The following is a 16588-nucleotide window of genomic DNA, read 5'->3' as shown; positions in this document are numbered from 1 at the left end:
CTCCTGCCCTGGCAGGTAGAGAGACCTGTGTGGATTTCCTCGGGCTCCGCCCCGAAAGTGAGGATGAGGATGGAAAAGCCCTTCTCCCTCTCTCTCATCTCCAAGAGGTGCGGGTCCCCTGCTGGCGGGTGAGCTGGTGAGGGAGCCGCTGCCTTCCAGGGCAGGACCTGAGCGGCCCCAGGGTGCCCAGCCCTCGGTCCTGCTTCCCCCCCGCTCGTGTCCCTTCCCCACCTCCTCACCCCCCCCCCCCCCCCCCGTGCTCCTCACGCCTCTCACCTGCAGCCGAGTGGCCCGAGAGCGCCCGGCCCCGGGCGCGGCGCCCCAGCTCTTCCTCCTCGTCCTCCCACCGTCGGCCCTCAGCCATGGGCGAGGCGGGGCGCGAGGCGCAGCTGCGGGACGGCGGACGAGCACCGAGGGCCCCCACGCCAGCTCCCTCGGGGCCTGGAAGAAGGCCCCGGGGAAGAAGAGGCAGCGCCTGGGGCTGCGGGATCGGCTGCCTCTGCGGACTCCACCTGCAGCTGGCGGGGCAGCGGCGGGGCACCCGCGCGATCCCGGCTCCCCGCCTCCTTCCAGCAGCGCACCCGGCCTCTTTCTCCCGGCTTTCGCTCTCCCACTCTCTTCCCCCTTCCTCTTCCCCTTCTCCGCCCCTCGGACTTGGAGCCAGGGACCGGGGCGGGTTCGGGCTGGGCCTCGCCTCCTCGGGGAGGGGTTACCCGCCTCGGAGGACGCCCCCCAGCCACACACGCTGGAACCACCTGCTTGCTGGACCAAAACAAACGCGTGCAGAATCAATAAACAGGGGTGTGGGGGGAGGTGGCCTGGCCTCTTCCTGACCTTTCACAGTATTCCGGTGTCAACAGGAAACCCATTTGCTTGACACTTAAACAAAAGGAGGAGGAGGAACCTGCCCCTAGCGGGACGAGGAGAGATGGGACAGCTGGGAGCAGCTGAACGTGGGAACAAACTTAGCTTGAGAGTTTGGTTGAGACTGCGTAATGTTTTTTTTCTTTCCCACTCCTTTCGCCCTTTAAAAATCGAGCCTCGCCAGAGCACAGAGGATTTTTAGGGCAGTGAGTCTACTCTGTATGATAGTATAATGGTGGATGCATATTATTATACATTTGTCCAAACCCGTAGAATGTACAAGGTCAAGAGTAAACCCCAATGTTAACTGAAGACTTTGGGTGTTGATAGAGGTTCCTCAATTGTAGAATGGACCGCTGTGTGGGGAATGTGGATAATGGGTGAGACTGTGCATGTGTGGGGCAGGGGTTATATGGGAAATCTCAGTCTTCTGCTCAGTTTTGCTGTGAACCTAAAACTGTTCTAAAATGTAAAGTCTATATTTCAAATATTTTAAATTAAAAATGTATTTTTAAAAAATGGTTCCAATCCCTATAAGAAAATGTACTTCAGCCCTAACCGGTTTGGCTCAGTGGATAGAGCGTCGGCCTGCGGTCTGAAGGGTCCCAGGTTCGATTCTGATCAAGGACCTTTGTTGCGGGCACATCCCCGGTGGGGAGTGTGCAGGAGGCAGCTGATCGATGTTCCTAACTCCTATCCCTTTCCCTTCCTCTCTGTAAAAACATCAATAAAATATATTTAGAAAAGAAAATGTGCTTCAGGGCCCTGGACCTGGTAATTTGCAGAGAGGCCATTCGGAGCAGCGGCAGGAGCACTGGCTCTGGAGTCAGAAGCTAGAATTGGAAGCACGCCGCTGTGAGATCTGCCCCTGTGAAAGCTTTCCCATGCTGACGAACATTGCGAGAAAGCGGCTGTGTACCTCTTCTCAATAGCACACATCTCAGGTTCAGCACTTGCACACACACAGGCAGATTCTGGAATCTCAGAGAAAGATACCCCAGCAGCAGACAGGAACACGGCCTGGACATGAACCCGTAGGAAGGTCGCCGGGGGCAGAACAGGCCTTTATTTTCAGCCTCTTGCTCTATATCTGAGAGACTGTGAGGGTTTCCAATGTTCAACATGTAAGAGAGAAAGAGAGAGGGGAAAAAGGGGTCACTGAAAATAGAATTGCCTGCCATACCCGAGTGGGGTTTCTTTGCCTTTGTAATAGTGGTGGTTGTGGCCTGAGAAAAATCTTTCTGCTTTTAGGCAGATAAGAGCCACAATCGATTTTGTGGAATTGAGGTCAAATCCACAAGTGAAAACTTTATTAACTGATAAGCAGTTAAATGAGTAGACATCTGGAGAACTTGAAATTAAAATAGAGGGGGGGGGGGGGGGGAGAAGACTCTAGACCTTTAGGGTTATTTTAAGAGTTTGGGTTCACTATGAAGTGAAAGCACATTTGTTACTTAACCTTCAAAGATAACGAATCATTTGGAGGCCCCTACAGCAGCAGAGCGTCACAAAGCTGTTGGGGGTCAGTCTCTACTATTTTTCAGATTCTTAGGTTGAGAAGCGTTCAAGTGTTCTGATTCTCTCACACAATCAGAGCTTTAGGGACCCACACCGTTATTTTGGGGTGCATGCTCAAGCCCACTGGACATTCAGCACACATTTATGGTCACCATTGTGTGACAAATACCACACTAAGTGCTTTGGGGGTGCTAGAGGCACCTCTCACCAACACCAGAGAAGTGTCACCATTACCAAACAATCCCCTGAGTCAGTGGGAGAGGGGCTGTTCCCAACCTTAATCCTATTATTCTTATATAAATGAATTTATAAGAGAGACCTTGACTGTGCTGTGAAAAGCCAACTTATTAAAGCATGCACCTTTATTGAAAAAGCAAAGCAAGCAAACACCTATACATCTGGCTTATGACGTGCAGACAGGTTCTCAGCTAATCTGAAGAGCTGGTTGGGTGGGGGTCTATAAGTTTCAAAATTCCTTTGCTGAGTATTTTGGTGCAGATTCATTCTCACCGTTTTTCCTTTGTTGTGGCGTCCCCAGAATTCATGAGAAGCTCCTGGCAACTTTATCTTGCCAAACCTTGAGACTGCTGGCTTCTCTGCTTTAGGGAGAAATCTGCTCTTTCTCCCTCTCCCCTTTCCCTCTCCCTCACTGCATTCTTGTTAGGGAGGTTTTTAACCATTTGCTCTTAGGTGTCCTTGGCTGGGGAAGATAATATTAGTTACAAGCTGGCTGTAGATTGCCCTCATTGTTTGGCCTTGTTTTAACTTTCCCTATTCCTGGAATCCTGTAACGGGGCGGGGGCGGGGGAGAGGGGGTGAAGGGGCGGTTTCAAAAGAAGAAACAAAACATTTCCTCTGGGGTCCTATGGTAGGTGCTTTTCACATAGGTTTTTCTCATTTTAAGTGAACAAATATGTATCCAATCCTCCAGTGATGGAGGAAGATCTATCCAGTTTACCACAAAATTTGGTAAATTCTGTAATAAAGATATAACCTTAGATAAGGGTGCCAAGATGATGCAATGAAGAAGGAACTATCTTTACAAATGGATATTCACAAGCAAAATAATGGATTTGAACCTCTATACCACATCAAAAATTTTAAAAAAGAAAAGAAAGGGACACTGAAAAAAAGATCATAGATTTAAATGTAAGGGCTAGAACTATAAAGCTCTTCAAAGAAAACATTAAATCTCTGTGACCTTGGGTTAGGCAATGGCTTCTTAGGGTGACACCAAAATGTATAAGTGACAAAAGAAAAAATAAATTGGAACTCGCCAAAAATTATAAATGTATGCCTCAAAGGACATCATCAAGAAAGTAAAAAGACAGCCCTCAGAATATGAAAAAAATACTTGAAATCATATCGTTGATAAGGCAGTTGTATATAGAATATATAAAGAGTTATATGTACAACTAAACAATTTTTTTAATTAGCCCAATTTAAAAATGGAGATTCTCTAAAGAAGATGTACAAAGGCCAGTAGAACATGAAAAGATCCTCAATATCATTAGGGAAATGTAAATCTAAACCTCAGTGAGATACCACTTCACACTAAATAGATGGATAAAATAAAATGGAGAAATTTCAGTCTTCATACATGACTGGTGGGAAGGTAAAACAGTGCTGCCACTTTGGAAAATAGTTTGCAGTTCTCAAAAAGTTAAATATAAATTTACCATAAAATGTGGCAATTCTACTCAGAGGTATATACCCAAGAGAAATGAAAATATGTCCACACAAAAATTTGTACGTGAATGCCTACAGTGGCATTATTCATCATAGTCAAAAAGTGGACACAACCAATTGTTGAATGGATAAACAAATAGTGGCATATCCATACAGTGGAATATTATTTAGCCATAAAAAGGAATGAAGCACTGACATGTGCTACATGGGTGATCCTTGAGAACATTATCTGGCTAAGTTAAAGAAGCCAGAGACAAAAGACTGTGATGAAGTGTGATTCTGTTTATATGAAACATCCAGAATAGGTTAATCCATAAAGGCAGAAAGTAGGTTAGGGGTTGCAAGGTGCAGAGGGTAATGGGGAGCAATAGCTAATAGGTACAGGATTTCTCTTTGAAGTGATAAACACTATAAAATCAGAGTTGCACAACTCTGAATATTCTAAAGGATGAATTTTATGGTATGTAAATTATATGTCAATAGAGCTGTTATTTAGGGGGGAGAGAAGTATAACCTACTCACTGTGAAGCAAGAAAACAAAGACTAAAGAGAGGACTGCGCTCTGAAGTCATATTTAAGTAGAGAAACCAGATAGGCATTACAAGCAATGACAATTTAATCATATGAAAGAAAATCAAAGGTGTGGCCGACTAGCAACCAAATAAACATGCCAAACATCTTACCCACCCTGGTGACACAACAAGAGCCAAACCCATAGAAGGAAAGTGTTAAACTTGGAATGTAAATTTACAGACTAAGAGTAGAACAAGCCTCTCCTTCCAAGGTTGAAGGTATTAAGAAAAAAACTTTCTAAGAGATACTGAAAAACAACCCAATTACAAAGGAATACTTCTCACTTTGGATGTATAACTTGAAACAAAATAGTGTGCAAATAGAACACATGAAAAATAAGAATATACTATTCAAATACATATATAGTACAGGGCTTGGCAAATAGAAGGCACAATAAATATTTGTTTAATGACTGAGTGAATATACTTTCATATTTTTTTCTGCTGAATCACCAGAAGGTCTGAGCCTCAAGTTAGTTAACTTGAATAAAAATTAACTATCTGGAATTTAAAATTTACAACTGAAGACATTAAACAAGAAAAAGCAAGGATGGACAAGAATATACAGTAGATTTTAAAAGTACAGTATCTTCACCCTAGCCAGTTTTGCTCAGTGGTTAGAGCATCAGCCCATGGACCGAAGGGTCTCTGGTTCAATTCCTGGTCAAGGGCTGTACCTTGGTGGCAGACTCAATCCCCAGCCCTGGTCAGAGCGCATGCAGGAGGCAACCAATTGACGTGTCTCTCTCACATTAATGTTTCTCTCTCTCTCTCTCTCTCTCTCTCTCTCTCTCTCTCTCCCCCCCCCCCCCTCCTTCTCTTTCTCTCCCCCCTTCTCCCATCCACTCTCTCTAGAAATCAGTGGAAAAATATCCTCAGGTAAGGATAAAAAAAATAATACAGTATCTTCAGAGTTTTCTTTCTTAAATCAAATGAACCAAATATGACAGAATTTTAAGATTTATTAAAGTAAGATATTGCATTTATGAGTGGTTATTATTCTACATATTTTCTGTATACTTTTAAATTTTCATTGATTTCTTAAGAAGCAAAAAACTGTTGTAGACTTGATAGCACAGTTTCTATTTGCTTCTTGCACTTCCCTCTAGAGCAGTGGTTCTCAACCTTTCTAATGCCGCGACCCTTTAATACAGTTCCTCATGTTGTGGTGACCCCCAACCATAAAATTATTTTCATTGCTACTTCATAACTGTAATTTTGCTACTGTTAATGAGTCGTAATATAAATATCTGTGTTTTCCGATGGTCTTAGGCTCTATAGCAGCGGTTCTCAACCTGTGGGTCGCGACCCACAGGTTGAGAACCGCTAGCAGGGTCGCCTAAGACCATCGGAAAATACAGATATTTACATTATGATTCATTAACAGTAGCAAAATTACGGTTATGAAGTAGCAACGAAAATAATTTTATGGTTGGGGGTCACCACAACATGAGGAACTGTATTAAAGGGTCGCGGCATTAGAAAGGTTGAGAACCACTGCAGCGTTCTCCCTGTGGTAGATGGCTTGCAAAAATGTTCAAATTATCTCTTCATTTGCATATACACTTTATAATGTGACTTTGCATCTCCTCTAACAAGAGGTGTTTTCCTACACCATGAACTTGGACTGGCTTAGAGATTTGCTTTGACCAATAAATAGAGTATGGCAGAACTGACAGTGTGTGAATTCCAAGTCCAGATCTCAAGAGGCCTTGCTTGTTCTCTTGGAAGCCTTCTACTCCCATGTGAATGAGCCAAAGCGAGAGACGAGGCAGTATGTGAAGGAAAGACCAGTTGTCCAAGTCAAGGCCCGTCAACCCTCAAACAGGTGAAGAACCCAGTAGAGATCAGCAGAGCTGCTTATCTGACCAAGAGCTGACCACAGACACATAAGTGACCTAAGAGCAAAACTGCTGTCCAACTGGCCTGAAAACCCATAAGCAGTTTTATGTCACTGAAGTTTTGTGGTTATTTGTTACACAGCCTGTGCTGGCTTGAGATCTCTGGTTATCAGTCACTGAAACATTTATTAGAGAGTAACAGCTGTGAAAGGAACAGGAGCGATAGAAATATTGGTCAAAAGGAATTGTTCATACCACTATGCAGACAAAGCCTATGTCAGTCTAGTAGTATGAATGGCTAGGCTTTTTAAAATATATATATTTTTATTGATTTCAAAGAGGAAGGGAGAGGGAGAGAGAGAAACATCAATGATGAGAGAGAATCATGGGGACAGAGCCCGTAACCTGGGCATATGCTCTGACCGGGAATAGAAACATGACCTCCAGGTTCATGGGTTGATGCTCAACCAATGAGCCAGGCCAGCTGGGCTAAATGGCTAGGCTTTTGAATTACTACCTTGCTCATTGGGTAAAGCTGCTTGAAAGCTGCGGCAGACACCTGGGGAGATACCGACTAGAAGCTATTTGCTTACTGTATTCTTTGTACCTGAGCAGCAAGAGCTTTCTTGAAGGGTGTGGCACATCTCTGGGTCAACCATAGTCCAATCGTTGCATTATGCAAATCCACTTCTCCATACATTCCCAGGGGGTAGCTCAGGTTAATCTCCATCACTGCAGTTGGTCTGAGAGCCTCCACTAGTACGCATAGCCTCCCTTCTACACTACCCAGTCTATATCCCTCTTGCCTTCAGCCACCACCTCTGCTGGTCTTGGCTTACCTGGTAATATGGCCCAACTTTCTTTATTGAGGTGTCTTAGTGCCTAGTAATCATCTCCTTCTCAGGCTGGGGCTTCTTCACTTGTCTGTTCACAGATACAATTGCTCAAAGGAGAACCAAGAACCAAAAAGCACCTGAGTGGGCCATCGGACTTCCACACAGAGGCCTCCCCATTCCCGTTGGGTAAAATCAGCCTTACCCACTGTTGTTGATCAGAGTTAATTATCCATGCCTTCTCACCTGCAGGTCCCTGGCCACAAGGAGCTCAAAGTGTGCAGGTGGTGGCCATCGTTTGTAATTCAGTTGGGCCCCTCCTGTGTCTGGTGAAAACATGTTCCTGCTGACAACCAGAACCTCTAACCCTGAGGAGCCCAGGAAGCCTAACTCAGTAGGTCCCTGGGAGTGATGGTTAGTGGGCCACTCCTGCTTCTACCCCCTCATTTCCAGATCCACCTATTCTCCTGGATGGAGGACTAGCACCATAGAAAGCAATGTCTCTAATGTAATGTATATACTGCATCCTGGAGGATTAAGCCCCATTTTCACAGGATATTGCCTCCAACTTTGCACCTCAGCTGTCTTCCTTCAGCAGGAAAAACAAAAAACAAAAAAAAAACTAGGAGTAAGAAGAATAGTATATAATAGCTTTTTTAAAAGCAAGTACTATTTCATCCATCAAAAACAAATCCAAATCTCTCAATGTCACATTCACGGAACAAGTGATTATTATTAGTCCCTCTGTTCAAATAAAAATGGAACCTATATTGCAAAATCAAGACCAGGGCTCTCATGAGCTGTAGCTTCAGGTTCACAATCTAATAAAATACACGAAAGTATCAAAAATGCGAGTTCATTTTCTGACAGAAGGACATTTTTATTTTAACTCTTGACACATCTGAAAAAGAAAAATGTTAGTGGTTTACATACAGGGACCTAAAGCTTCTATTGTTCTTTGGGCAGGTCAAAAAAATTTTTTTAATCCTCACCTGAGGATATTTTGTCCATTGATCTTTTTAAAGAGAGTGGGAGGGAGGGAGGATGGGCGAAGGGAGAGAGAAAGAGAGAAAGAAACATTGATGTGAGAGAAACACATCAATTGGTTGCTACCTGCTCAAGCTCCAACCAGGCCAGGGATCAAACCTGCAACCAAGTGGGACTCAAACTTGAGACCCTTCGGTCTGATGCTCTAACCACTGAGAAAAACTGGCCAGGGCTGGCCAGGTCAAGTTTTAATCCCTTTCCTTTGCCACTATTTCTTTCTCTTTTTTTCCTGTCCACATCTTTACAAAAATTTCCCCTTTCCCTCCTCTTTCCTTTTTTTCTTTCAGTTTTTCTATACCCTTTTCACTTTTCTCTCTGGTTTTCTTCACTGCAGTGTGCCTTAGATTCTGCATCTGTAAAGCAGGGGTAATAATAATAGCTATCTCACAAAGGAGTTGTGAAGATTCAAATGAGTTAATATATCAGTTTGCTGGAGCTATCACAACAATTGCTGTTGTGGCTTAAACAACACCAATTTACTGTTTCATAGTTCTGGCAGCTAGAAGTCCAAGATCGCTATGTTAGGAGGATCATTCTCCTGCAGGCTCTAGGGAAGGATCTGTTCCAGACCTCTCTCCTGACTTCAGATAGGGCTTTGGTTTGTGGCACCATATGTATAACTTTAGGAATGCTGGGGTTGGCTTTGCTGGGAGCGATCTTTCACCAGGCAAGGCTTTCCTCGGACCTCCTTCCAGCCTTATCTTTCCTGTTCCCTTCACGGAAGAGCTGCTTTACAGGACCACCAGCTGGTCTCTGAACCCTGACCCTTGGAATGGTCCTGAGCTGACCCTCTGAAATACCAGCCCCAGTGCTTACTCTGGAGCACCATCGGCCTTGCTCCACCAGCAGGCATTCGCGACACCTTCCTGGCTCAATTAGACACTCCACTTTCCTTGGGAAGAACTGCCTGATCCCCCTCCTTTCCACATTATGCATGCCACTTACAATCTTTCATCGTGATAATCTATGCCCTGGCTACAAAGGGTGGTCCGTGGACTAATGGCATCAGCACTGCTTGCACTTGATTAAATACAGAATATCAGCTTCATCCTGACCTACTGAATCAGAATCTGCATTTTAATAAGATCCTCAGGCAGTTCACATGCGCAAAGTTTGAAAAGCACTGCTCTGTGCACTGACAAGCCTAACCCTCTTGAAATATGGTAATAAAAATGTCTAACTTTAATCCTTTGACACAACTTCTTTTAGTGTTCTGGTATTATTAGACTGCGGACTCCACCAGAGCAGACTGTATCTGCCTTGATTGTGTCCACCAAACTGGGCACTCAGTAGATCCCCAATAACCAGTTTAGTTAAACCAAGTAAGTTAAATATTGGCAGAAAACAGATGTATTGTAAAAATGGGGACAAGAAAAATATGGTATTGACCTGACCTCTGTTGGTTTGCTTTCATCTAAGCCAGTGGTCGGCAAACTCATTAGTCAACAGAGCCAAATATCAACAGTACGACGATTGAAATTTCTTTTGAGGGCCAAATTTTTTAAACTTAAACTTCTTCTAATGCCACTTCTTCAAAATAGACTGGCCCAGGCCGTGGTATTTTGTGGAAGAGCCACACTCAAGGGGCCAAAGAGCTGCATGTGGCTCGCGAGCCGCAGTTTGCTGACCACGGATCTAAGCAATACTTTAAATATATATCAGATTAACAGGTATTGGTAATGTTTGTGAATTGTTCTTAATTGAAATTCAATGCTAATATTTCTTTCTGTTATATTAAAATCAATGCCAAATATATTATTAAAATAATTAGGGAGAAATTAATTTTTATTTCATACCCAGAAGAGTACAAATAGCATTCGGCTTTTTCAGTTTAAAGCATATGATGCTTTCAAGGGTATTATAGAGGTCAAAGATAAATTTCCCACGTGTTTCTATTTCTCAAATAAAGAAGCCACAGGATGATTGGAAATGCCTCCACATGTAAGCATTCCAACCATCTAGGGCTAGGCCCTAGATTCTAGGGGAAAAAGCAATAGGTTTTCTATAAAGACTTGGACTTGGTCCAAGTTTGAATTTTATTCCCTGAAGTTTCTCTTCAAGTTGGTGTTTATTTGCATAACTTGCTATTATGAAATCTTGATTTACTGTGCTTCCCTCTAATTTTACTTTCAGAAGACAAACATTCTTGCTTATCTTTGTTTGTGTAGCATCTCCATAGCAATTGTCAGCACTCTTCCTCAGCAACAAACCCACCACATTGACCTTAGCAAGACCAAAAATGTCTTACACAGAGCTTATTTTGTGCACTCCAAAGGGAATGCTCAGCTTCAGCAGTTCCTAGGGCTAAATATCACAAGCGAATTAGTGGACTAACATTTTATAAACATCAGTAATTGGAGGCCCTTGTAGCCTGTGACCAGCCTCCACTGCTCAGTACTCCCCTCCCCAACCCGTGCTCCAGTCACACTCAACTTGCCAGTGTCCCCAAAACACTCTTCTCTTTATTGTCTCTACTTTGGACATGATATTGCCTCTGCCAGGATCAATGAGACAGCAAAGTGTAGAGATAACATGGGCTTTAGGCAAACCCAAGTTCACTTCTTTATTCCGTGATTTTTGAGCAAGTAATTAACTGCTCTGAACTATTTATTGGTCAGAAAAGTAAGAGATAGCAATATCCAATGGGTTAGGGCTGTTGTAAGGACTACATGAAAATAACAATAGTTAACATTTAATGAGAAGTTATTATGTGGCATTATTGTGCCAAGTGCCTCCACTATCTGAATTAATTCTTATATCAATAGGATACCTACCCTGTTAGTAGCCCTTTCCATATTGTGAAATGATGTGTTTTATTTATTAATTATTTTATTTAATTTTCTTTTTTGAGATCTATTTATTTATTTATTTGACAGAGAGGAAGGGAGAAGGAAAAGAGAGAAACATCAATGTGAGAGAGAAACATTGATCAGCTGCCTCCTGCACTCACCCTACGGAGATTGAGCCCACATCCTGGGCATGTACCCTGACCAGGAATTGAACCAGCAACCTTTCACTGCACGGGACGACACCCAACCAACTGAGCCACATTGGCCACGGCATGATGTGTTGTTGTTTTACATACCTGTCGCATACACTAAATTGTTAGTCTTCAAGGACTAAGCAATTATCTTCTTATTGCTTTTGGAATCAAGCAAGCACCATGCCTGACACAAAGTTGGGGACCAATGATTTTTTATTTAATGGCTTGGTAGTATGGCATTGTTGCTATTTCAGCTGTCTTTGCACTGTGACCTTCCCATTCAATGTCTCAGGTGTTCACCTACTAAAAATAACACATTGCAGAGTTATTTTGAAGATTAAAAATAACCAGCTGTCACAAAAGCAGGAAAGAAACTTAAATGCATATTGCTGAGTGAAAGAAGTCAGTCTGAAAAGGCTACATGCTATAGGATTCCAGCTCTTTGATATTCTGGAAAAGGCAAAAATTTGGAGACAGTAGAAACATCGCTGGCTTCAAGAAGTTTGAGAGAGGGAGAGAGGATGAATAGATGGAATACAGTGGATTTTTAGGGTACTGAAATTATTATGTATGATATAAATGTAACTATTTGTCAAAGCCTAGAGAATTTACAATGTTATACATTTGTCAAAACCCTAATGTAAACTATGGACTTTAGCTAAAAAAAAAAAAAAAAAAAAAAGTATCAATATTAGTGTGGAGAGCGGCTACAGTGTTTGGACAGGTTCAAGCCTCGGACTAATGAGAGGACACAGTCCTCTCATTGCCACATGCAAGTCCCAGCTTGGAGGGCAGAGCCCTCCCAGCACAATTATAGCCAACAGCTATAGTTGTAAGCTTGAACCTATGGTCCGAACACGTGGCCCCACGTGCCTGAGTGATGTGGGCTTGATAGAGTTCAGGTGCATGTAATTGAGTAGGATTGAAAACCACGAGAATGTTGTAAACATCTTGACCACGCCCTTACTTTGCCTCGTGGAATCTGGCTATAAAATAAAGACACAGCTTATAGTCCGTGGCGCTTTCACTAGCTCTCCATCAGAGAGGATAGCGTCCCACCGAGAACCCAGCTTTCTTCTCTTGTCTGTCTTTTCTCAATCCTTCACCGCCCCCTCTCGGGGTCACCGAACCTGGATGAGCTGGCACAGCACTATAGGACACCCTGGTGCTGAGTATGCCATGGCCGTGCCAGCTAGCCACATATTATAGCTTATCAATTGTATCAAACATTCCACATTAATGCAAGCTATTAATTATAGGAGAAACTGGATGGTGGCAAGTGAGGGGGTATATGGGAACTATGTACTTTCTGCTCCATTTTCCTATAAACCTAAAACTGCTCTTAAAAAATTAAGTCTATTTTTAAAAATTTATTTTATTGTTTAAAGTATTACAAATAGTAGTACATATATCTCCTTTTTTCCCCATTGACCTTTCCCCAGCCTCCCCTACCCGCTGTCACATGCCCTCATTTCCTCCCTCCCCGCAGTGTCTTGTGCTTATATGCATGGTTGTGCTTATATGCATGCATACAAGTCCTTCGGTTGATCTCTTTCCCCCCCTTCCCAACACTCCCCAGCCTTCCCGCTGTAATTTGGCAGTCTGTTTGATGCTTTACTGCCTCTGTATCTATCTTTTTGTTCATCAGGTTATAATGTTCTTTATTTTCCATAAATGAATGAGATCATGTGGTATTTTTCTTTCATTGCCTGGCTTATAAAAATTAAGTCTATTATTTTTAAAATAAAATTAAAAAAATAATGTTGAACATAGTAGTTTTCCATATATAATAGACTTTACATGAAGTACATCTAGCAAATATCTATTGAATGCCTACTCTGAACAAGGCACAGTGCTGAGCATTGGAGTTGCATAGATGGAAGACCTTGCCTCTGTCTTTAAGGGTTTTAAATCTAATGAAAGACGCAGAGAGATCAGGAGGGGATTCCCAATACAATGTGACGTGCACAGGCATATCTAAGCTGGTTTGGGGAGAAGAGGAAATCTTCCTGGAGGAAATTATGCCTGAACTGAGTCTAAAAATAAGCAAACATTAACCAGGCAGAGAAGAAGAGAGTACGTAAGAAACGTCTTCCAGGCATGATCAAAATAGAGTTGTAGACTCGGGATTCAGGAAATCACAAAAAGTAGTTAAATATTGCTACAGACAAGAGAAAAAAGGCTGCTGGGCCGTAGGTGAAGAGGGCAAGGTAGGGAGAGGTGAGTTAATAAAGAGCCTTTGTATGCCAGGCGAAGGGATCCATTGATGGGGGAGCAGGGATCCATGGAAGGATTTTAAGCAGCAGGATGGCCAGGGGGGAGATTGAAAAGGACCAGTATTTTGGACTCAGCGCTCTCTCTCTCTCTCTCTCTCTCTCTCTCTCTCTCTCTCTCTCTCTCTTTCTCTCTCTCTCCCTCTCCCTCTCCCTCTCCCTCACCCTCTCCCTCTCCCTCTCTCTCTCATTATTCCATTAACTCTGTGCAGCATTGCTGCTGTAACTCAGATGGTTTGTTTTTCTGAATAGGGTCTAGATGCTGGCAGCAGGTGAAGACTTGGAATTGGAGATTTTGTCAGACAAGTGAAGATGACATAGAACATGAAATGGAAGCAGAAAAGATGAATGCTTTCTCAGGCGGCTCATGCATTGAGGTTGCTTTTCTGCAACACAGACTCTTTCCACTTGAAGCCAAATCTCTGTCTAGAAACCTTGGTTCTCAGCATACTCAGAATTGGGAGAGGATCTGAGCATTTAGTATGCCCACATTAATTAATCCCCATTTTCTCTCTTCAGCTATGGATAAGAAGTGGATAAACTTCCACTTCTATTAGGGCCGGGGGGGGGGGGAGGGGGAGTCACCCAGTGGAAAGAGCTGGGGATAAGTATAGAAGTAGTATGACTTCTCAGGTAGCTCCAACCTCCAACCAGTTCATTTTTTTTTCATCCCTATTACATTTTCACTCCTTATCCAGGGGATTTTGCAATGCCACTCTCTTAACACTTGTCTCAGCCCTGCCAAGTCTTTTATCACTGCTGTCTAGCCTCCAAACTTCTGTGGCTATTGCTTCTTGTCCCTCTCTCCCATTTTCATGATTTTTAGTGGGTTCTGGAGGAAGTCAAATAGATGCATTTGTTCAATCCATCATTTCTACCTGGAGCCAACTGTCAAACATTCAAAACACCGAGGTTCATTTGTCTCATAAATAGTGAGTGCTTACTTTGGTAAGTGCTGAAGGTGAACTATGATTTATGTTCCCATTGTGATGACTGATGCTCTAAGGTGATGCTTTAAAAAGAAAAGGTCCCTTTCTTTGCCCTCAAGTCAGAATTTTTATTTTATGGGGGTTGCTCTATGTTGGGGTTACTTGGGCAGCTTTATAACTAACTGATCCTGATTTGAAACTACATCTAGAAGCCTTGGTTCACATCTGATGTCATCCATTCTCCCACCCTGGCTGCGTTTCTGAGTGTCTGTAGGTTAATTGGCCTAATACCTAATTCCAAGACTGTATGTGGTGTCAGGGCCGATTTGCCTTGAAAACCATTCATTCTGAATAGTGCATACGCAAAGATCAGGTGCCTCAGGCACTGACTGAAGGATGGATGTGCAGTTGTCTTAACAGAACCTTATGTGCCGCTGATTGTGTCTCTGTTCCTGGCAGCAATTTATTTGAGATCTTGTCTTCAAAGTTTGGCAATAAGCTTCAATGATTGTGATGAGAGAAGGAGGCTAGGGAGGAGGTATGACATTTATTGAGTGCCTACTATGTACCGGGCAGTGGCCTTGGTACTTCACATTTAGTAACTCAATCTAATGTTATCCCATGTGCAGTTGTCTTAACAGAATAAATTTATAAGCATGGCAAAATTCTCCCAGAACAAAGAAAATAATTCAAGCATCTGTCATTCTCTTTCCAATCCTCCTCCTACTCAGACTTCATACTCCTGTTCCACATCTCTGCATTCTATTTTACAAAATCTCTTGAAGCCAAACAGACATATTTACACAAATCTCATGCATGTGGGGGTGTGTTCCCAGGATATGTTGATAACCCTAGTCCATCCACCTTGTTTTTATATTTCTAAGAGATGAACTGCACACGTAGCAGCACAAAGCACCTGCTTCCATGGCAGGGTTGGGCACCAGTGGAATAGGGAGAGCCCCGGCAGGCTCCCACTGAAAGACCTCTGGAATTCTGTATCTTATGCATTGACTCTGGAAAATCTCACATTTAGGTCAGCTATAAGTAATAATGATCGTCACAATAACATCTTATTTTTGCAAGTACTCAGAGGTTACTCACTGTTACACACACTAGTTCCTCTAAATAGCCTTGAACTTGGTTTTCTTTGACTTATTACTGTGTCATTTCAGAGATTATTTTGTGACTTTACTAATGATTAACACAATCCACATGCTTTATCAACCAATAATTTCCTAATCTCAATGTAAAGGTATGGCTTATGTTGAAAATCTTCCCCCACCCCCAGTAATAAAAGCACCTGGAAAAAAACACACAACAGGAGAACAAGGCACTGTGGCAAACAAGCATTTTGAACCTTCTAAGCAGTACCTTAGAACCGAATCATAAAATTTCAGTGAGGGAAGAAAGGCTGAAGGTCAGCTAGTTCTAATCGCTACCTAATCATTCAAACATCCTCCCCCAGGGGAAGGCTCTACACACTCCAGACAGCACTTGCATTTCCTAGGTAGTGGAGTTTATGCTCCTCAGGGCCAGAGGGCAACTCACTCGGAGAGCGGAGAGCGGGAGGATGGGGAGCAGTGGATAAGGAGCTGGAGAAGGAAGTGGGATCTGCCTTAAGGAGAGAAGAGAGTTCATTCTTCCAGTGGACACTGGCCCCTCACCCAGGGCCTAGCACAGCTGATGCTGCGGGGGAAGCAGAGAGGGAAAGAATAGACGCCTCCCTCAGGAGTTAAAGGCTGGTGCAGAAGGAAGGGCCTCTCACAGGAAGCAGTTGATGAAGGTGTGCCAGGGAGTCACCCTTTGAACTCTGAGCATTTGACTAATAAAATAAAGGCAACTCAGACAACACTGGACAGAGGTACTTGAAAGAGACCAAACACCTTGCAGGCCACATGTGTGATTTATTTAGAGCAGAATGGAAGATTTCCCTTATCTAAAGAAAGACTTTATTGGACGGGGTTGCAAGCTCGGACCAAAACAAGTAAGTGTGAGTGGGCCTTGGATTTCTAATCTCATTCTGAGGAGGACCCAAAATC

At 43.1% G+C, this 16588-nt stretch overlaps 1 protein-coding gene across 4 annotated transcripts in view; it reads right to left on the bottom strand.

Moving 5' to 3' along the window:
* Positions 1-741, bottom strand: part of SH3D19 (SH3 domain containing 19) — a 163270-nt gene extending 162529 nt beyond the window's left edge. The window contains exon 1 of one of the 4 annotated variants that reach the window (XM_079771509.1): positions 277-741. In XM_079771509.1, coding sequence (XP_079627635.1) covers positions 277-364 — 88 coding nt within the window. In that variant the 5' untranslated portion in view covers positions 365-741. The remainder of the gene's footprint in view (positions 1-276) is intronic. The other 3 variants (XM_079771504.1, XM_079771503.1, XM_079771505.1) reach the window with 3 other exon arrangements.
* Between the last annotated feature and the right edge of the window lie 15847 nt (positions 742-16588).

The sequence above is a fragment of the Cnephaeus nilssonii genome (assembly GCF_951640355.1).
Source record: "Cnephaeus nilssonii genome assembly, chromosome: 5".
NCBI lineage: Eukaryota > Metazoa > Chordata > Mammalia > Chiroptera > Vespertilionidae > Cnephaeus > Cnephaeus nilssonii.
Note: the sequence above shows the minus strand (reverse complement) of the source record. Positions and strands in the feature narration are given on the sequence as shown.